Source organism: Chiloscyllium plagiosum, unplaced genomic scaffold, assembly GCF_037043375.1.
Source record: "Chiloscyllium plagiosum isolate Xiang-an unplaced genomic scaffold, Cpla_swu_hap1 HiC_scaffold_8, whole genome shotgun sequence".
NCBI lineage: Eukaryota > Metazoa > Chordata > Chondrichthyes > Orectolobiformes > Hemiscylliidae > Chiloscyllium > Chiloscyllium plagiosum.
In genome coordinates, this window is record NW_028270146.1 from 22,405,415 (window position 1) to 22,427,479 (window position 22,065).

The following is a 22,065-nucleotide window of genomic DNA, read 5'->3' on the forward strand; positions in this document are numbered from 1 at the left end:
ATATTCCTCGCCCCTGACCTGTTCTTGTAGCCACTGTGTCTATGTGGTGAGTCCAGTTGAGTTTCTGGTCAATGATAACCCACAGGATGTTGATAGTGGGGGATTCAGTGATGGTAACACCTTTGAATGTCAAGGGACGGTGGTTAGATTGTCCCCTATTTTTGGTGATGGCTATTGTCTGTTATTTGTGTGACACAAATGTTACTTGCCACTTGCCAGCCTAAGCTTGGACATTGTCTAGATCTTGTTGTATTTGGACAGGAAAATGACACCCCAGCATTTTCTCAATATTCAAACCCAAATCCGAGCCTACACCTCAGATCTGCACCACCTTGGCAGTTAAAATTCTTCCTATTGTATTGGCTTAATCCTGTGTGTGCTCTCAAAGTATCTAACTCCGCCATATTAAGAAGAGCTCCCTAAGTTGCATTTTTGTAATTGTGGTATATTATTGCCTGTGTGTGATAGGTTCATTGACACAAATATTACTTTTCAAAATATCGAGAAAATAAATTTGGAAATTAAAGAGTAAAAGTTATTACGACAGATTTCTGCTTTTTATATTCCAACGTTCAGTCTCAAGATTCTCTAAAAATTTCAGTGCAAGTTGCTATTGTAACTATTGTACATGTCAACACAACTTAGGTTAAAAAATTTCTATCAAATAATGTTCACAAAGAAAGGACACTCACTAGTAAAAATGAAAACGAATAGGTTTCTGGGTGTGGGTAGTGACTGCGCTCTACTTGAGTTGAATGGGAAAATATTGATAGCAATCAGACAGCCCTGTGTCTGCCAACCTGTGTATTGTGTGCAGTTCTGATTTTGACCCAGCAACACTGAAGGAACAGTGATATATTTCCAAGTCAGGATGAGGAGTGGCTTTGGAGGGGAACTTGAAGGCGGTGATATTCCCATATACTGTATCTGCTGCCCTTAGGAAGCATATTATTAAACTGTAGAGGAATCAGAAGAGATTTACCAGGGCGTTGCCATGAATGGATGGTCGGAGATATAAAAATAGACTGGTAAGGCTGAGACCTTTTCTCACTGGGAATTAAGAGGCACCCTTACTGGGGCTTGCAAAATCATGAGGGGCATATGTAAGAGAAGTGACAAGGATCCTTTCCTTAGAGTGGGAGAGTTCGAAACTAAGGGGCATGTTTTAAAGGTGAGCGGAGAAAGATTTAAAAAGGACATGAAGGACAATATTTTTACGGAGAGAGTGGATTATGTGTGGGATGAACTACCAGAGAAAGTGATGGAAGTAGGTACAGGTACAAGACATTTGGATAAATACATGAATAGGAAAGTTTCAGAGGGATATGAGCCAAGTGCAGGTGGGTAGGACTAGCTTAGTTTGGGAACATGATCAGCCTGGACTGGTTGTACTGAAGGGTCTGTTTCCAAGCTGCATGACTATGACTCTAAGAGATTTTCCAACACTAAGGACTGAAGCTAAAACTCTTAAAAACCTTGATGGCTTACCTGGTTTTGGAGGACATTTTGTACATTTATGGTACCCCCATGATATTCCTACGCTCCCACAACAATCATCCTGTTTTGTGAGACCTGGAAGGGGTTTTCCACACTAAAATATAAAGACAAGAAATTAATTGTAGCCACAAGTGCCTTAGACCTTTATGGGAAAAAAGGTTTCTCTTCTTCCTAATAGTCAATTGTTTTACTTTTGGCCATGGTTAATAGTTGCTCATCAGATTGACAGATTCATAAAATAAGTTGGGAAAAAGGAAGGAAAAAATATGTCCCCATAGCCAGATTCATTTATTCCCATTGCAGCACCTAATTTGCTACTTTACAGATTTGAGAAATGGAAAACATGTTAATCTAGCTGTGACTTGTGATCAAGAGCTCAATACAAATAGGAGAAAGTGAGGACTGCGGATGCTGGAGATCAGAGTTAAGAATGTGTTGCTGGGAAAGCACAGCACGCCAGGCAGTATCCGAGGAGCAGGAGCAGAGGAGCAAGAGATTCTCCTGCTCCTCGGATCCCACCTGACTTGCTGTGCTTTCCCAGCAACACACTCTCGACTCTGAGCTCCATCCAAATGTCTAGCATGGCTTTTACATTTTGGGATTGCCACGGATCCTTGTGTTCAGTGGCATCAATCAAACACTCAGGTGCATTATAAAGCACTGACCCTCCTCAATATCCCACCCACATTGTGAGAGCCTATACCAGAGATTTAACAACGCTACTCTGATGTGATATGAACAAGCAATGTTTTTCTGTCACACCACAGGTGAAAATACGTGGTACAATAATGTCAGATAAGAATTGATTAAATAGCTATATCACAGCAAATAAGTATATAGGACGAACGTTATGATTGGGTTTATCTAACTTAATTGAAAATCCTCTCGCTTCTTACATCAGTGGGTCTCCTGCTCAGTCTGTCTGAGCCTGGTGAGAGCTTGCCCTCACAGACCACTGTCAAAATCCTGAGTGATTGTCAGATAGAAAAATATGTAATCACTAAGAGAATCCAGGGTTATGGTTGTTGGGGTGGTGGGTGGTAGGAAAGTGGAGTTGATGATTATCAGATCAGCCATGATCTCATTGCATGGCAGAATAGACTTGATGGGCTGAATGGCCTACTTCAGCTCCTATGTCTTATGGTCTTATGCAGCTGAGTCTTGGCAGTGGACAGGGCAATACCTTCTGCAACTAATGTCTTCTAATCATGGCTATCTCCATCTTTCTCCACCACTTTATTACCCTCATCAACCAGTTGCTGCTTTGAGTGTCCCACTCTTTGGCAGTATATGTCCCTCCATCTCAATCTGCTCCTCACTGAAGGAGGCAAAAGCTGACTATGTGTAACCAATTGCTCTGTGCTGAACTTAGGCCTAACAGCCTGTCAGACGCTTACCTCTATGTATGAGCTACATCTTGGAGAAACCTTTACCATAAATCTTCCTCCACTGATTTTTCCCACTTGCATTATCTTCAACTCCTGCCTCATATAGCTTAATGCCTCTCACCGTTCCTGTTTTGAGACACTGCAGATGTCAATAGCTTCCAAGCTCTGCCACTATCCACCTGCAGCTGTGCCTTTGCCTTCTTGCAACTAGTGAGGTAATACTGCGGCTTTAAGAGGTGCATTTTGTCCTGGGATCTTTTAAAGGGAGGTTTTAAGGCAGAGGAGATGAGCAATCTATCAGGTAGAGTAAACAGCTTGTGACGTCTTGTTTTTAAAGCTGGAATAATAGAAGCAGCCTGAAGGGGTGTGGTCAACCTCCCACAGAACCTGAATATTTAGTTTTAGCTTTCAGCTTTTTGCTGGGGTTGTGAAAAAGTTGCCATATTTCTCTTTGCCACTGTTGGAGTTCTCACTCCCTCAGAATTATCTTTTGATGTTCTTTCCTCCTGGATTGGAGAACTGCATGTAAGACAATCTATTTTCTAAATTTGCTTTTTGCCAAGGGGTGTGTCTATGGGATGTTACTACATGGAACAGTTAATTAGTAATAGTTACAGTATCTAATATTTTGTTAAACATTCTAATAGAGTTACAGCTTAGCCTATTGTTTTCTTTTTTTGCTGCATTTTAACAATAATATATGAATAAATTGTGTTTTGCTGAATGTAGAGTGGTTCAAATTGCATCTGGAACACAACACCTTCCATTTTCTTTTCAAATGAGAAAACATTAGGGTCTAGGTTACCTTCTCAATATAGTTTGAGGGGGTCTGGTCTGGTTTGTAACACTAGCAGGTCACTAAATGGTTAGTCATTTGGCTCAGTTGGTTGGATAGTTCATTTGTGATGCAGAGTGATGCCTGTTGGACCAACCAGATAGAAATTATTCTGCCTTTAAATTAGAGAAAAGTAACAGACCCACACTAGAGGTTTAAAACTAGCTAGAGACTGTACTAGGGAATGTTTTGTGTAATTTAGTTTCAGCAAAAAAAGGTCCCAATTCTATTATTTAAGCCAAAATCCATTTCCAGCTTTGTGAGCAAATCCTTCAGTCCTTTAAGTCCTTTCCATATTTCAGTTGGACCATGTATCTCATCTTCATGCACCTCAATTTGAATCAATTCTCCTTAATTAATTTAAGTAACAAGAATTCTCAGTCTTAGCAAATTCAAAGGACTAGACACCCTCAAACCATGGGGAAGCCTTTCCAGATTTTCAACACAAGTTATGAGTAAATAAATTGCTTCTGCATTTTGATAATATTGACTAGTTTTCAGATTGTTCCTCATTGTTCCTGACACTTGAGTCAGTCATGTGGCCTAATTGACAAGGCGTCAGACTTCAGTATTAATTGGTATGCTATCAGAAGATTGCAGGTTCAAGTCCCGCTGTGATCATTCACTAGCGCAAATTTAGTTTTCAGGTGGTGATAGCCATATTATTAATTGAATACTAATACAGGAACTCTGTTAATATTTTGAGGACCCGGATTGGAATCCTCCACGGCAGATGGTAAAATTTGAATTCAATAAAAAAAGTCTGGAATTAAGAATTGACTGATTACCATGAAACCATTGTTAAAAAAAAACCCATCTAGTTCACTTATTGTCCTTTAGGGGAGGAAATCTGCCATCCGCATCTGGTCTGTACTGTGACTCCAGACCCACAGCAGTGTAGTTGACTCCTAACTGCCCTCTGGGTTGGGCCATAAATATGGGCCTATCTGGTGACACCCTTATCTCGTGAATGAATAAAAACTGCACCACTACAGGAAGTAATGTCTCTGTATCTGCCTAATTAAACGTTAGGTTTTAAATACCACATTTATACCAGAGAACTGTTAGTGTGATAATTCCCATTTTACACCAATTCAAATGTTTAACCATGCGAAAAGCAAGCATGTTGCAGGAAACAACAACTTGTATTAGTACAGGGTCGAATCTTATAGGAGTCTGGGAGATGTGGCCTATGGTGGGATTTGAGGCAGAATTGTAAAGAGACCCTAGCGAGGCCTATCTCAACAATGGGAGCATCTTGCTGCTCCTTTTCTGTTTTAGCAATGTGGAGAAGCTGGTTTCCTGCTAGGTAGCAGGGAGTTGCCAATTAAAGGGGATTCCAGCTTGTCAGATGCCTTCAGTAATGCGCAACCTTTCAATATTCAGCTTCCGATCTTCCCAAACAAGTTAAGCATTGAGAATTCTCAACATGGAGAAGGTACCTAGTGATAGTAGCCCACCACTGTCTGCAAACAGCCTTCATTTTGTTCAGCACCAAGCCTGATGGAAGGTAAATTTAAAGAATAAAAACTTAACCTCGTGTATTCAGCTGTCTTCATTTTCTTGGTGGCAGTTGCAGTGGGACTAGCGTCAGCGAGGACCAGGGGCTTGATGGGAAAGTAAATTTAAAGTAAAAAACCTACCTCGTGTAAAGGCAGAATACACGCTGAGCAGGAGCAGACATGGGACTGCTGGGTAAGTGAGGTTACACATTTGGGCAGCTGCTTTACCCGAAACTACTCGGGTAATGTCTCCCACCCGTCCTCCTCCTCTAACCAAAAGAAAAGTTCTGTGCACTGGATTGGTAAGGTGACTAGGATTTTTTTTAAGTTTTCAGTAGTCTCATTGAGAATAGTGGGAATGGAGGTTGGGGCAGTTGAATGTTCCTCCTGCAGAATGTGGGAGGTAAGGGTCACCACTAGTATCCTTTCTGACTGTATCTGAGGGAAGTGCACCCAATTTCAGCTCTTTGAAACCCGCACGAGGAAACTGCAGCTGGAGCTGAATGAACTTCAGATCATTCAGGCGGAGGAGGGAGTTATTGAGAGGAATTACAGGGAGGTAGCCACACCTCAGGTACAAAAAGAAGGTAAATGGGTTACCGTCAGGGGATGGAAAGGGAACCAGCAGGCAGTGCTGGGATGCCCTGTGACTGTTCCCCTCAATAATAAGTATGCCGTTTTGGATACTATTGGTGGTGAAGACTTACCAAGGGCAAGCCATGGGGTGCAGGTCTCTGGCACAGAGTCTGTCCTTGTTGCTCGGAAGGGAAGGGGGAAGAGGAGCAGAGCATTAGTCACTGGGGACTCCATAGTTAGGGGTACAGATAGGAGGTTCTGTGGGAACAAGAGAGACTCACAGTTGGTGTGTTGCCTCCCAGGTGCCAGGGTTCCTGATGTCTCTGTTGTGTTTTCGGGATCCTTGAGGGGACGGGGAGGAGCCCCAAGTTGTGGTCCACATAGGCACAATGACATAGGTAGGTAAGGGGAATGGGGATTTATGGCAGATATTCAGGGAGCCAGGGTGGAAGCATAGTGCTAGGACAAACAGAGTTGTTATCTCTGGTTAGTTGCCTGTGCCACGTGCTAGTGAGGTGAGGAATAGGGAAAGACAGGAGTTGAACATGTGACTACAGGGACGGTGCAGGAGGGAGTGTTTTGGATACCTGGATAATTGGGGTAGGTGGGACCTCTAAAAACAGGATGGTCTTCTCCTGAACCAGAGGGGTACCAATATCCTGGGGGTGGGGGAGTTTGCTAATGCTCTACTGGATGGTTTAACCTAATTCAACAGGGGGATGGGAACCTAAATTGTAGCTCCAGTATACAGGAGTTGAGCGTGGTGAGGTCCGAAATAAGGTTTCAAGGTTGCAAGAGGGCACCAGCAAGCAAGAAGCTCGTTTGAAGAGTATCTACTCCAATGCCAAGAGCATCCAGAATAAGGTGGGTAAACTTGTAGCATGGGTTGGTACCTGGAACTTCGATGTTGTGGCCATTTCGGAGACATGGATAGAGCAGGGACAGGAATGGTTGCTGCAGGTTCCGGGTTTTAAATGTTTCAGTAAGAACAGGGAAGATGGTAAAAGATGGGGAGGTGTGGTATTGTTAGTCAAGGACACTATTATGGTGGCAGAAAGGACATTTGATGAGGACTCGTGTACTGAGGTACTATGAGCTGAGGTTAGAAACAAGAAAGAAGAGAGCTCCGCATAGTTCCAGAGACAACAATGGAATAGTGCAGGTTAGAGGGGCTTCAGACTGGTTTCACAGGTTGGTGCAACATCTAGGGCTGAAGGGCCTGTACTGCACTGTAATGTTCTATGTTCCAAACAGCAATCACACAGGGCATGGAACTGTGGCACCACCCCATGTACCACTCGATCACGGGCATCTGACACTTGTCAACGTCTCATGACTGTTGTGGCGCCTTTCCGATCCAATCACAGGTAGCTAAGGAAGCACATGCTTGCATTGCAAGGTGCACTAGCAAATAGCATTGAAAAGCTACAAAAAGAGATAGTGTGCGCACAGAGGCAAGCACGCAGGTCACAGATCAGACCAGGCTACATCTCAGTGCTCTCTTAGTGCTCACTCATTTCAGACTGGTCTGCAGGCTCTTAGCATCCATGTCTTTCCTTGCCATACTCTGCTAGTTAGCGTGTGGACACTCCAGCCAGCAGTATAAGACTCTCCATCCGACTGTACTGACATGCTAGCTTGCTCAGATCTGCAGAAGGTTGCTTGTCATTTGTGACCTGTCTTGTTGGGGTGGGGGTGGACACCTTGCTTTCCAACATGCTGAGATCTTAGAATCCTTAGAGTGTGGAAGCAGGCCATTCAGCCCACATCAACCCTCTGAAAAGCATCCCACCCAGACCAAAGCCCATATCCTATCCCTGTAACCCTGCACTTACCATGGCCAATCCACCTAACCTGCAAATCTTTCAACAGTGGGAGGAAACTGGAGCATCCAGAGAAAATCCACACAGACAAGAGGAGAATATGCAAAGCTCCACGCAGACAGTCATCTGAGGATGGAACCGAACTGGGGTTCCTGGCGTTGTGAGACAACGGTGCTAACCACTGAACCACCATTCCTCCCCCATGTCAATCTAACACTGACATCATGTATCAGATAGCTGTGTAGCAAGCACATTACATGTTCATTCACCCAAATGGCAAAGGTTGCAAATAGTCTGCTTCAGCTCCACACAGTTATGAGGGAGGGGGACTTGAATCAATGGGTAAGGTGTGGATTTGTGGCAGAGACCAAAAAAACAAGTTTGATTTTCTCAATATTTGGACTGCCACAGACTAAGGACAGCAGAGCCTGAGTGAGGGTAGATTAGATTAGATTACTTACAGTGTGGAAACTGGCCCTTCGGCCCAACAAGTCCACACCGCCCCGCCGAAGCGCAACTCACCCATACCCTTACATTTACCCCTTACCTAACACTACAGGCAATTTAGCATGGCCAATTCACCTGACCTGCACATCTTTGGACTGTGGGAGGAAACCGGAGCACCCGGAGGAAACCCACGCAGACACGGGGAGAATGTGCAAACGCCACACAGTCAGTCGCCTGAGGCGGGAATTGAACCCAGGTCTCTGGTGCTGTGAGGCAGCAGTGCTAACCACTGTGCCACCGTGCCGCCCAGCTCTAGTTCTGTATCTCCTAGATATTTCTGCTATCCACTTTTAGAGGTCACTACGTGAAAGGGGTCTGTGGTCTAAACAGGTTACAGATGCACTTGTATCACCTTTTTGTTGTAGCAGTGACATGATTCTATAGCTGGGTCTGCTCACTGATGCAATGATGCTGTCACTTTAAAAAGGTTATTTTATCCTGGGATTTTTTTTGAAGAGAGGTTGTAAAGGCAGAGGTGCCAAAGTATCTATTGGAGATGGCCTAAGTCAATAACTTAAGAGGCCTTTTGTTTTTGTTTTTGTTTTTGTTTTTGTTTTAAAAACAGTTGTCACGATGGAAGGGGAGTGGCCAGTTCTCCAAGATCAGGCTCTCTTGCTTTTTTAGCTGTAGCAATCAAAGCTGTTTGAGTCCCAGAAGGATTGCAAGCTTCAGTAGATGATTCCTAACTGTGACTTTCTCCAAAATCTTTCTTGATGTTGTTCCCTCTAGGATAGGAGACCTGCCTATAAGAATCTTGTCTAAATTTTCTGTTTTACAAAGGGGTGTGTTTACGGGATGCTGCTGTATTGGAACGGTTAATTAGTAATTGGTACTGTATCTATTCTTCAGTTAAGTTTTCCAATAGTTAAGTTATCCTAAATTCCTCATTCTTTTGTTTGTATTTTAGCTGTAGTTTTTAAATAAATTACATTTTGCTTAATGTCGAGTGGTTTGACCAGTTGCATCACATCTGGAACACCCACTTCACATCTACCTTTAAAATAAGTAAAGGGTAAGGTCAAGACTACCTTCTTAAAATATTTTGAAGGGGTTTGATGTCCTGCATAAAAAAATTAAGCTAGGGTTGTTGGACTCAAAGGTAGTGAGTGATAGGTGTTAGTGTATTTTGTGGAAAAAGTGAGGACTGCAGATGCTGGAGATCAGAGCTGAAAATGTGTTGCTGGAAAAGCGCAGCAGGTCAGGCAGCATCCAAGGAGCAGGAGAATTGACGTTTCGGGCATGAGCCCTTCTTCAGGAATGAGGAAAGTGTGCCCAGCAGGCTAAGATAAAAGGTAGGGAGGAGGGACTTGGGGGAGGGGCGTTGGAAATGCGATAGATGGAAGGAGGTTAAGGTAAGGGGTGATAGGCCGGAGTGGGGGTGGGGACGGAGAGGTCAGGAAGAAGATTACAGGTTAAGAAGGCGGTGCTGAGTTCGAGGGTTGGGACTGAGACAAGGTGGGGGGAGGGGAAATGAGGAAACTGGAGAAATCTGAGTTCATCCCTTGTGGTTGGAGGGTTCCTAGGCGGAAGATGAGGCACTGTTCCTCCAGCCATCGTGTTGCTATGGTCTGGCGATGGAGGAGTCCAAGGACCTGCATGTCCTTGGTGGAGAGGGAGGGGGAAGTTGAAGTGTTGAGCCACGGGGTGGTTGGGTTGGTTGGTCCGGGTGTCCCAGAGGTGTTCTCTGAAACGTTCCGCAAGTAGGCGGCCTGTCTCCCCAATATAGAGGAGGCCACATCGGGTGCAGCGGATGCAGTAAATGATGTGTGTGGAGGTGCAGGTGAATTTGTGGTGGATATGGAAGGATCCCTTGGGGCCTTGGAAGGAAGTAAGGGGGGAGGTGTGGGCGCAAGTTTTGCATTTCTTGCAGTTGCAGGGGAAGGAGCTGGGAGTGGAGGTTGGGTTGCTGGGGGGTGTGGACCTGAAGAGGGAGTCACGGAGGGAGTGGTCTTTTCGGAACGCTGATAGGGGAGGGGAGGGAAATACATCCCTGGTGGTGGGGTCCGTTTGGAGGTGGCGGAAATGACGACGGATGATACGATGTATATGGAGGTTGGTGGGGTGGTAAGTGAGGACCAGTGGGGTTCTGTCCTGGTGGCGATTGGAGGGGTGGGGCTCAAGGGCGGAGGAGCGGGAAGTGGAGGAGATGGGGTGGAGAGCATCGTCGATCATGTCGGGGGGGAAATTGCGGTCTTTGAAGAAGGAGGCCATCGAGGTTGTACAGTATTGGAACTGGTCCTTCTGGGAGCAGATGTGGAGGAGATGAAGGAATTGGGAATATGGGATGGTGGTTTTACAGGGGGCAGGGTGGGAGGTGGTGTAGTCTAGGTAGCTGTGGGAGTCGGTCGGTTTATAGTAAATGTCCACGTTGATTCGGTCGCCCAAGATAGAAATGGAGAGGTCTAGGAAGGGGATGGAGGCGTCTGAGATGGTCCAGGTAAATTTGTGGTCGGGGTGGAAGATGTTGGTAAAGTGGATGAACTGTTCAACCTCCTCGTGGAAGAAAAATCAAAAAGTAAAGATAAGGAGATTGAAATACAATTAAGAGAGACTATGTTTGATCAAATAGTTGAGACAAAACAAGTCAACACTGCTGCCTTACAGCGCCTGGGTCCTGGATTCCATTCCAGTCTCGGGCAACTGTCTGTGTGGAGTTTGCATATTCTCTCAGTGTCTATGTGGGTTTCCTTCGGCTGCTCAGGTTTCTTCTCACAATCCAAAGATGTGCAGATTAGGTGAATTGGCCATGCTAAATTGCCCATAGTGTTCAGGGATGTGTAGGCTAGGTGCATTAGGCAGAGATAATTATCGGATAATAGGTTGGAAAATGGGTCTGGGTGGGTTAGTCTTCAGAGGGTCGGTGTGGACCTGCTGGACCGGAGGGTCTGTTTCCTCACTGTAGGGATTCTATGAAGAACAGATGGAAGACAAAGTGGATTTTTTTGATCAGAGAAATTAAGTGAATTACAACAGATGCTGGGTTTCTCATATCAAGGTAAGGTGGCATTGGAAAATCCATCCTTCAGTTGGAACAGATATCCCTGATGGATTTACAGGACACAATAATAGAAAGACAATTGGAACTGACAAATAAATTAGAGTTATTTGCCAGAACCAAAACGAAAGAAGTGGTTGAAATATTTGCAAAACATTGGATGAAAATCAGTGACGGGTCAGACGCACATTCGTTTCAGTTAGCACAGATTCAATTGGAATTAAAGTATTTGTGTATGAAAAAGAAAAATAATTTAAAGCACTTGAGCTTGAAAAGAAGGGAGAAAGAGAGCATCAGCCAAAGAAGAAAGATAAAGAAAGAGCATTTAAGAGGCTGGAACGAGAAAACTCGGCATAATAATACAGGAAGTAGTAGAGACAGGGAACACTGGTTAAAATGATGCAGTTAAAAAGAAAGAGATGTCAGATACTGTGGAAATCTCGGATGGGGAATACCCTCGTCATAATCTAAAGTCCAGCAGGAAAATGCTGAAGTTTGCACAGGCTCTAACAAAATTTAAGTTTAGGGACACTTTGTCACTTGAGAAAAATAGCAAAACAAATGAAATAGCTGAAGAAAACTGGACTTGACCAATCAAATCAAGTTGACAGGAAATTTGTCTAACACTGTCAGAGCAGGACTCTAGGGGTTATGACACTGTATTTTTTTTCTTCATCAAGGAATATAGGTGTCATTAACTGGAATTAGTGTCCATTCCCTGTTGCCTTTGAGAAGATAATGGTGAGGCAGTCCTTGTGCTGTCGGGACACCCACAATAATGGGAGGGAGGGAGCTCCTTGACTTTGACCCAGTGACAGTGAAGACATGGCAACACATGTGTTCAAGTTAGTTCCTGCAAGATACAGCAAAGGTTGTGAAATTGGAGGTAATAGCCTGAGCGAACTTGAAAGAACAAAGCAAAATAATTTTGAAATGGAAATTAAGAATAAATAACATTTTGGAAAGTTCTCAGTAAAATTACTTTCTTGGAATAATTTAAAGACTCACTACAATGTTGTAACAAGAATCCATGTTGAAAGCCAGTTGCTGGACAGGTAGCAGGAATGGGTGATGATTATGACCTGAATCACAAAACTATACTCTTTTTCCATCGCCCCCAGGGATTTGAAAGGATGGGAGGTAGTGAGTGTTAGGAAAGGAAATCTTTCGTGGGGAAATCCCCACGATACTCTCCTCAGACTGGAAACAAATTTGCTGAGGTTGGAGGTGAAAATCAAAGCTCGAGGTGATTCCACTCTAATGAAGTGGGATTATTCATTCAGACTGTTGGTGATTGTGAGGGAAGTCTATTCATTAGAAAAGAGGTAAGTACCACTGATCATATTGTAACTTTAACTCCCTCAGGAGACCAGAGGTAAACTTTGCTGTATGAGGTAGATAAGAGCTATAAAGACTTTTTGACAAAAGGAAAGATAACCCTTTATTCTTCATGTGATACAACCTAACCAATATCCTTATCAAGAAACAGAAGCTACTCAAAGTCGTTTGACACAGAAGGTCATAACTTTCCTTCCAGTGAGTGCAACGAAAAACAAATAAATGGGATAACTCCAGCATACATCCAGGTTCTTAAATAAAGTGCAATAGGAGTGTGACTTATAGAGTCATAGAGATGTACAGCATGGAAACAGATCCGTCGCTCCAACTTGTCCTTGCCGCCCAGCTATCCCAACCTAATCTAGTCCCACCTGCCAGCACTCTGCTCATATCCCTCCAAACCCTTCCTATTCATTACATTACATTACATTACATTACAGTGTGGAAACAGGCCCTTCGGAAACAGGCCCTTCATATACCCATTCAGATGCCTTTTAAATGTTGCAATTGTATTAGCCTCCACCACTTCCTCTGGCAGCTCATTCCACCCACACACCACCCTCTGCGTGAAAAAGTTGCCCCTTAGATCTCTTTTATATCTTTCCCCTCTCATCCTAAAGCTATGCTCTCTAGTTCTGGATTCCCAGACACCAGGGAAAAGACCTTGTCTATTTATCCTATCCATGCCCCTCATGATTTTATAAACCTCTATAAGGTCACCCCTCAGCCTCCGACGCTCCAGGGAAAACAGCTCCAGCCTGTTCAGCGTCTCCCTGTAGCTCAGATCCTCCAACCCTGGCAACATCCTTGTATTTGTTGTTGGGAGCAGTAGGAGTAGGAATTGTTACAAAGTTACAATTGTTACAAATTATGGAAGGACTTGACTTACTTTTGGGTAATGATTCAGTGGGAGTAAATGTTGTACTTTCACAGAAAGTCTGAATGAAACACTTACTTTTCCATCATGTGTGACAATCAGACCAATGGCTAAGCAAAGTCCATCACCAAGGAACACCACAAACAGCTGTTAGTGTAGACAGAATTTTCTTTCCCAATGGGGATGAATCAAAAGAATTGTTCAATGTGCATTTGTTAATTGAAGTTCAGAAAACAGATCCAGAATTAAGAAAGATAATATGAGCAGGTTACAATGAAGCTGAGGCTGAAAGAGTTCCAGGGTGTTACTGTTTTCAGAGCAAAGCTCTGATGAGAGAGTGGAGATATCCTCACAGACTTGTGGACAAGGAGTAGACAATAGCTCACCAGACACTGGTATGTCTGTATTAAAATAAGCAGATATTGAGAGCAATACATGGAATTTTTAAGACAGGACATGCAAGAATACAAAAAAACTCAAGTGCCAAGATTTCGCAAGGACATAGTGCGATTTTGTAAACCATGCCATATATGTCAGGTCTGGGAAAACCTGAATGCATGATCAAACCATTACCTTTAAGACCCATGCCATTTTTTGAAGCGGATTATTCAGTCAGTCAGTAGATTGTGTCAGACCGTTACTGAAAACAAAAGCTGGATAGCAGTGTACCCTCACCATTATGATAGTGACAACCTGATTTCCAGAAGCAATTCTTTTGAGGACAAATATAAATATAATGGAAAAATTATCTCAGTATTTTTACACATGATGGACAACCAATTGAAATATAATCAGATCAAAGTTCTAAGTTTATATCTAAACTTTTCCATGACATAAGCAATTTGAGTTTAGACAAGTTGACGTCTAGTGCATATAATCTGCAAACAGATGGTGTTTGAGAGATACCAATAGACTCTCAAAACAATTATTAAAATCTATTATTACAAATACACATAAGATTGAAACAGTGGATTAGATTCTTATCATCTGTGACTTGAGATTCCCCCAAGGAATCTGTTGGGTTTAGTCAATTTGAATTAATCTATGGGCATGAGTTAAAATTGAAAATTGATTGAAATTTGCCCATTGAAATTGACTAAGGAGAAGCTTTCAAGACAAGTGTTGGATTTTTAATACAGCATTAAGAATTCATGTTCTTTTAAGAAACTTTCACTGGCACTTAATTACTTCAGAACCAAAAATAAAAGAATATGTGACAAAAATGCAACATTTAGAGAAGAAAATGAAGTGTTAGTGATCCTACCTTTACAAGATGAACATCTGAAATTGAGATTCAATAGTCCATACAAGGTAGTAGGCATGTTAGTAGACTATCTATTTGATAGATAATCCTGATTACAGGAAGAAGTATGAACATGTTAAAGTGATATCAACATAGGTAGGAAGATAAGACAGAGCAAATATGTCAGTTGCTTAGAGTTCTGGAAGGAGGGTATATAGTTGTGAAAGTGGTCTCCGACATTTCCATTCACCAATACCTAAGATTAGGACAGATAGTTGCCATATTTTGTATTTGGAGGAAAGTCAATGTGAGGACCCGGAAAAATTATTTTAAGGAACATTTTTTGTAGAATCTCTACAGTGTGAAAGCCGGCCATTCAGCACAATGAGTCCACACCGACCCTCTGAAGAGCATCTCACCCAGCTACCCTATCCCTGTATTTCCCATGGCTAATCCACCCAGCCTGCATATCCCGGGACACTATGGGCAATTTAGCATGACCAATCCACCTGACCTGCACATCTTTGGAGTGTGGGAGGAAACCAGAGCACCCGGAGGAAACCCATGCAGACACAGGGAGAATGTACACAGAGTTACCTGAGGCTGGAATCAAACCCCATGTCCCCAACACTGAGAAGCAGCAGTGCTAACCACTGGGCCTTCATGCCACCATAGACAAAGCAATGAACCAAGGTGCAACATTTTAGCCAGATATGATGTAGACGTATATAGGAATCAGTACTGATACAGCAACGTTCTCATCAGTTAAGCTCAGAAGAACAAGCTCGGGTGGAAATAGAGACTTGAGATCTTCAAAAAATAAAAACACTGGATTGAATCGAGCCAAAGCAGTTGGAGTTTACTGGTTATATTAGCTCTTAAACTAAATGGGTCAAATGGATTCTGCATAGGCTATGGATACAGTAATGAAAACAGACTTATGCCCAATACCTCAATTAGAAGATTGTATTAAAACAGTTGGCAGCTCATAAGTTCATAAGATTTAGGAGCAGAATTCGCCATTCGGCCCATCGGGTCTGCTCTGCCATTCGATCATGGCTGATCTACTCCTCACCCCCATTTTCCTGCTTTCCCTCCATATCCCTCCAACCCGTTACCAATTAAAAAATCTATCTAACTCCTCCTTAAATTTACTTATTTTCCCAGCATCCACCGCAGTTTGGGATAGCAAATTTCACAGATTAACAACCCTTTGGGAGAAGTAGTTTTTCCTCAACTCTGTTTTAAATTTGCTGCCCCTTTCCCCTAAGACTAACCTCTCGTCCGAGAATGCCCCACAGGAGGAAGCATCCGCTCCATGTCTATTTTATCCACACCTGTTATCATCTTGAATACCTCAGTTTGATCTCCCCTCATTCTTCTAGATTCCAGAGAGGATAGGCCTAAACTGTTCAATCTCTCTTCATACGACAAACCCCTCATCTCTGGGATCAATCTAGTGAACCTTCTCTGAACTGCCTACAGTGCTACTACATCATCTCTCAAATAAGGGGACCAAATATGTGCACAATACTCCAGATGCAGTCTCACCAATACATTGTATAACTGCAACAATACTTCCTTATCTATACATTCCATTCATTTAGCTTTAGAAAGCCAACATTCCCCTCACTCTCTGTATTATTTGCCTGCATGCTAGTTTTCTGCGACTCTTGAATGAGTATACTTAGATCCCTCTGCACCGGAGCACCCCGAAGTTTCTCCCTCTTAAGATAATAGGTCGCCTTCCCATTTTATTGACCCAAATGCATGACCTCACACTTATCCACGTTAAACGCTACGTGTCACATTTTGGCCGACTCTTTTAACCTATGTTCTTCATTACATTGTAGGATTTATCTACTGAAGGGGTTCTAGCAGGTAGCATTACCACCAAAGCATACAAGTAAACAGTTTTTGTTACACCTATGGGCAATGTCAAGCTATTGCATTTGGGTTTAAAAATGCACCAGCAACATTCCAAAGACTAATGAATCAAGTCATAGCAGTACTGCCTAACTGTGTAATTTATTTAGGAGATGTCATAATATGTGGTAACACATTGGAATACAATGCAAAGTAATTGGATGGATTGTTTCGATAACTACAGCTAGTTGGCTTAATAATAATTCTCAAAAGTGAATTTGCAAAAGCAAGGTTATTTCCCAAGCATGTATTGCATTGCAAGGGCAGTATTTTCCAAGAACAAAAATCAAAACTCTGATAGAATTCCCTTTCCTGAAACGAAACAGAAAATTATGAGATTTCTGAGAATGTGTGGGTTTTATCAAATATTTGTGCCTAATTTTAGCAGAATAGCTGTGCCTTTAATGGATTTGTAACAAAAACAGGTAACGGTTTTTATAGACAGCAGCCTTTGAGATGCTGAAGGCAATCCTATTAAATTAATTGGTGCTGCTGCCCGTGACTTTACTGAACCTGTTTAAGATGGAAACCGTTCCTAAGACTACTCTTCATCACTGTGTCTGAAAGATCCAAGTGCAACTGAAGCAAGCCATACTTTTAAAAAGATACCTTTTCCCTGAAAAATCGCCATATCACCTGACTCTCTGTAACCAGTTGGTCAGGGAAACTGGAGGCAGCCTCCTACTCCTTTTGCTTAACCCATGGTAAAGAGCTAATTTAAAGACCTCCAAAATGGGAATTCCGGTTCATGAGCCAAATACCTTCCAACTATTGCTTCAGAGTCTATAGCATCAAGATTCCACACCCAGAATCCTAAAATGAATTCCAATTTTAACACTTCAAGAAAGTGTGGACGCTATAATAGATAAATATTGTGAGATTTTCTTTCCATACTCTCCAACAGATGATGGAAAAGAAATTTTGATGTTCTGATTGCAGATGAACCTAGTTAGGAGTCCCATGACTGTATCTCTTTCAAATGGTTAAAAATTAAACCTTTGCTCAAGATTTGGTTTGAATCCAGCCATCCATCTTTTAATCAGGTATTAAACTGTGGTCTCACCTTGTTTCTTAGATGGATGTGAGAGGTGCCATCGTATTATAAAAACAATGGAATTTTGTCTACTTTCTGGTCAATATTTATTCTTCAATCCATGACTCAAAAAAACTTATTTGATAAACGATCATCATTAACTTTCTCCTTACTGATGCTGCCTGACTTTAGCATTTGCTACAAAATGCTTCCAGCCTTTAGTGTTTTTATTGAATGCAGATTATCTGATAATTACAACATTGTTAATGATGGGAACTTAATGAGCACAAATTGGCTGTTTCACTTCCCACATTAATATCTATACTTCAAGAGTATTCACTGCCTGTAAATTGCTTTGAGACATTTTGAGATCCTGAAAGATGCTATACAAATACCAAAAAGCTTGTGTTTCGTTCCAAAAACCAAAAATCCAAAATGTTTAAATATGTTGTGAGTTGCTACACTTCTGCCTTCCAGCGTTTTCTGATTACTGTGGACAGTATTGTTAAGCACTGCAGAATCCGACACTGTGCATTTAATTGTTCTTTATTTCAATGAAAACAATGAGAATTTGTCAACTTAAATTCAGTTTTGGACAAGTTGCAAAAATGTTTCTGCAGTCCTCACGGCTCAAAACTCAACAAATGTTTCTTGAATGATGCACAACAGAACAGAATAGATGCTTGTAACATGTCATGATCATCCACAAGGGATGCTGTTGCTATCTAAACACACATAAACATATTCTTATATCCTGACAACTACTATTTGTTAACATCTCATGAATGTATGTTATAAACACTAGCATCTACAAGATGAATACATCTCACTAAAATTTAACACTGGATTACTATATAAGTGACTTGTTTTTACTTGTGCATTTGGATTAAACAGTAAGCACGCCTAAATGGGGAAAGAAAAGTGAAAAATGGGACTGTACCTTTTCTCCACTTGTTGCTGATTAGCATTTAAATCCCAAAATGATTTGAAGCAGATCAGTGGATGCTTACCTTGCATTAAAAATCTCAGTGAAGGGATTATTTGTGAGAAATCACCAGTCATGGGATATTACAAAGGACTTTCCCTTCTGAGGTAATGAGAATAACGATGAATGTGATGATTTAAATGAGTGAGAGTTCACTGATCAGAAATTCACCATCAAGTTAAACAGCACAATTATGTTGTCCCTCCCAAAATAGCGACACAAATTTTCACCATCATGGCAAGTAGTTTACTTTTCTATGTATTTACATTTCATTGATTATATTTTTGAAAATTCATTTCTGGGATGTGGGTGTTGCTGACGTGGCCAGCATTTATTTCCCATCCCTAGTTGCCCTTGAGAAGGTGGGGGTGAGCTGCCTTCTTGAACCCCTGCAGTCCACGTGACCTGAGTCCACAATGCCATTAGGGAGGGAATTCCAGGATTTTGGCCCAGCGACAGTGAAGGAACTGGGATATGTTTCCAACTCAGGATGGTGAATGACTTTGAGGGGAGCTTGAAGGTGGTGGTGTTCCCATGTATCTGCTGCCCTTGTCCTTCTAGATGGAAGTGATTGTGGGTTTGGAAGGTGCTGTCTGAGAATTTCTGGTGAATTTCTGCAGTGCATCTTGGAGATAAAACACACTGCGGGTACTGAGCGCCAGTGGTGGAGGTAGTGGATGTTTGTGGGTATAGTGCCAATCATGTGGGTTGCTTTGTCCTGGATGGTATCAAGCTTCTTGAGTATTGTTGGAACTGTAGTCATCCATGCAAATGGGGAATATTCCATCACACACCTGACTTGTGCCTTGTAGGTGGAGGACAGGCTTTGAGGATTCAGGAGGTCAGTTAGTTGCCGCAGTATTCCTAGCCTCTGACCTCCTCTTGTAGCCAATATATTTATGTGGTGGGTCCAGTTGAATTCCTGGTCAATGATAACCCCCAGGACACTGATAATATCTCACCGTATTAATTAATTTTCCCCTCAAACAAAAAACTGTTTCCAAAAATCAACAATATAAACTGAGCGGATATGTGTCACGTTGCGTATTCTGTCTTGTATCGGAGTGAGCTTATGGCTGTGCTAATCATTTTCCTTCTCTCTACTTGAAATGGAACCACTGCAACTGCATCAGGTGCCTCTACAATGTCAATGGGCACAGTAGTCATGATTTGGAGATGCCGGTGTTGGACTGGGGTGTGAGAAGCGGAGCTCCGAAAGCTAGTGCGCTTCCAATTAAACCTGTTGGACTATAACCTGGTGTTATGTGATTTTTAACAATGGACACAGTGACATTCTGAACTCCCTATCCACACTGAGCAACGTCAATGCATCAGGCTATGTGTAACTTTGTCAGACTGGTTCTCTCACAACTAGGTTTGTGTGGGGCAAGCTCCAGCTCAGAGATAGTGTTTCAGTGCAGAAGGAAAGCCAGCATCCTCTGGCCGAGGAAGATGGCTTACATGTTGCTGTCTGGCCATGTGCTGCCTCAATGTCAGATGGAACATGGCAAACAAATCACATGCTTAAAAACTGTGATAATGTGTGAAAGTCAAAGTGGACTTATTGGAGTTAGGTTGGGCTCCAATCAGTTGTGGTACTTCCACAGTTAGTCCAGTGTTTGGGTTATTTCTAGTCCCAGGGCTTGGCTATGGTCAGTCAGGTGCCAAACCGGGAATCCACATCATTACAGTCTATGAGGTCGGGGCACAGTCAGATCCAGAATCAAACAGAGGGATAATCTAGGGTTATGAATGCAAATAGAACCTTACCATATTGGTCCAAAATCAACTGCATGGAAATAACATTTCAATGTGGAGTAAAGAGCCTCTGGAGTGGGAGGGGTAAGTAACTGATTTTGGTTTGGGATGGTAGGGATGGGGTTTGGAGGTGGGGGAGGGCGAGTGCAGCACTAGAGTGTGAGGCCATCGCCACGGGGTAACTGACAGCAATCACCAAGCCTGCAGTGATTGAGCAATGCTATTCATCTGCATTCAATTCGCAGCTAATCTGGAAGTCATCATTCATCTGAACATCTGATTCCAAAATGTAATCATGAACTAATCATTTGCAGTGCATTGATTGCCAGACTCAATGCAGCAAGGTACTCTCAACAACAACCTTGTCTTCCCAAAATGGCCAAGGGACAAAATCCCAAGGACTGCAAGCCAATGGATGAAAACTGCTATATCCTCATATCCCACAAGGAAAAACCAACAAAAATGGCAAGCGATACATCCTGAACTACCTTGTCTTATGCAATTGAAAATAGAGGATCAGGATGACCAATACATTCATATCTAAGTATTACTGTCTGTTTTCTTTTTAAGCATTTCTCATTTTTAAATACAATAGGTCAATGGGCTGAAAAATGGCAGATGAAGTTCAATCTGGATAAATATGAGGTATTGCAGTTTGGTACAACAAACAAGGGTGGGGCTTATACAATTAATGGTAGGGCCATGGGTAATGTTGTAGAACAGAGGGACTCAGGAGTTCAGGTGCGTAATTCTTTGAAGTTTGCGTCATATGGAGACAGGGTGGTTAAAAAGGTGCACTTACATTCATTGTTCAATTGTTTGAGTATAGGAGTTGGGAAGTCACGTTGTACAGGACATAGTGAGGCCCCTTCTGCAATACTGTGTCCAGTTCTGGTCGCCCAATTATAGGAAGTATATCATTAATCTGGAGAGGATTCACAAGAGCTTTACCAGGAAGTTGCCAGGTATAGAAGGTTTGAGTTATAAAGAAAGAGTGGCTAGGTGGAGACGTTTTTTGCACTGGAGCGTAGAAGGTTGAGGGGTAACCTGATAGAAGTTTATAAGATAATGAGGTATAGATATACTTAATGGTAATTGTCGTTTCCCTAGGATGGGGGGATTTCAAGATGAGAAGTCATATTTTTAAGGTGAGAGGAGAGAGATTTAAAAGAGACACGAGGGGCAAATTTTTACACAGAGGGTAGTTCACATGTGAAATGAACTTCCTGAGGAAGTGGTGGGTGTGGGTACAATTACAACATTTAAAGGACATTGGAATAAGTTTGTGTACAGGAAAGGTTTGGAGGGATATGGGCCAGGAGCAGGCTGGTGGGACTAGTTTAGTTTGGGATTATGTTCGGCATGGACTGGTTGGACCGAAGGGTCCGTTTCTGCGCTGTATGACTCTTTGACTCTAAGACATTACTACCAAACAGAATGGAGAGGACTATTGGAATTTGACTGCATGGTAGCTTTGTTGAGTCACTTTACATGAGGTTAGGATATATCATTCGAATCTCTAGGAGCACAATAGGTTTAATTCCTTGTTTTGGCAACACACTGAATCTGTAACATTCAGCTTCATTACAAAGCAAACAGAGGGGTTTCAGGGCTCCGACATACCTTCAACGGCATTTGTTTAATCTCTCTTACCTTTTCTCATTGGGCATTTCAACTTAGGAATGAATGGCCAGAGTATCTGGCTGTGCTTCCAAAGGTGCTACTAATCCAATGAAACTGATGCAGAATACGGGAGAGTGAACATGTTCTGCGGGTCGCACG

At 42.4% G+C, this 22,065-nt stretch overlaps 1 protein-coding gene across 2 annotated transcripts in view; it reads right to left on the bottom strand.

The window, feature by feature from the left end:
* The window catches only part of LOC122553394 (latent-transforming growth factor beta-binding protein 2-like), a 465,241-nt gene that overhangs the window by 265,393 nt on the left and 177,783 nt on the right, over nt 1–22,065 (bottom strand). For both annotated transcript variants that reach the window (XM_087989653.1, XM_087989652.1), the window contains exon 8: nt 1,489–1,591. In XM_087989653.1, the coding sequence (XP_087845779.1) occupies nt 1,489–1,591 (103 nt within the window). The remainder of the gene's footprint in view (nt 1–1,488; nt 1,592–22,065) is intronic.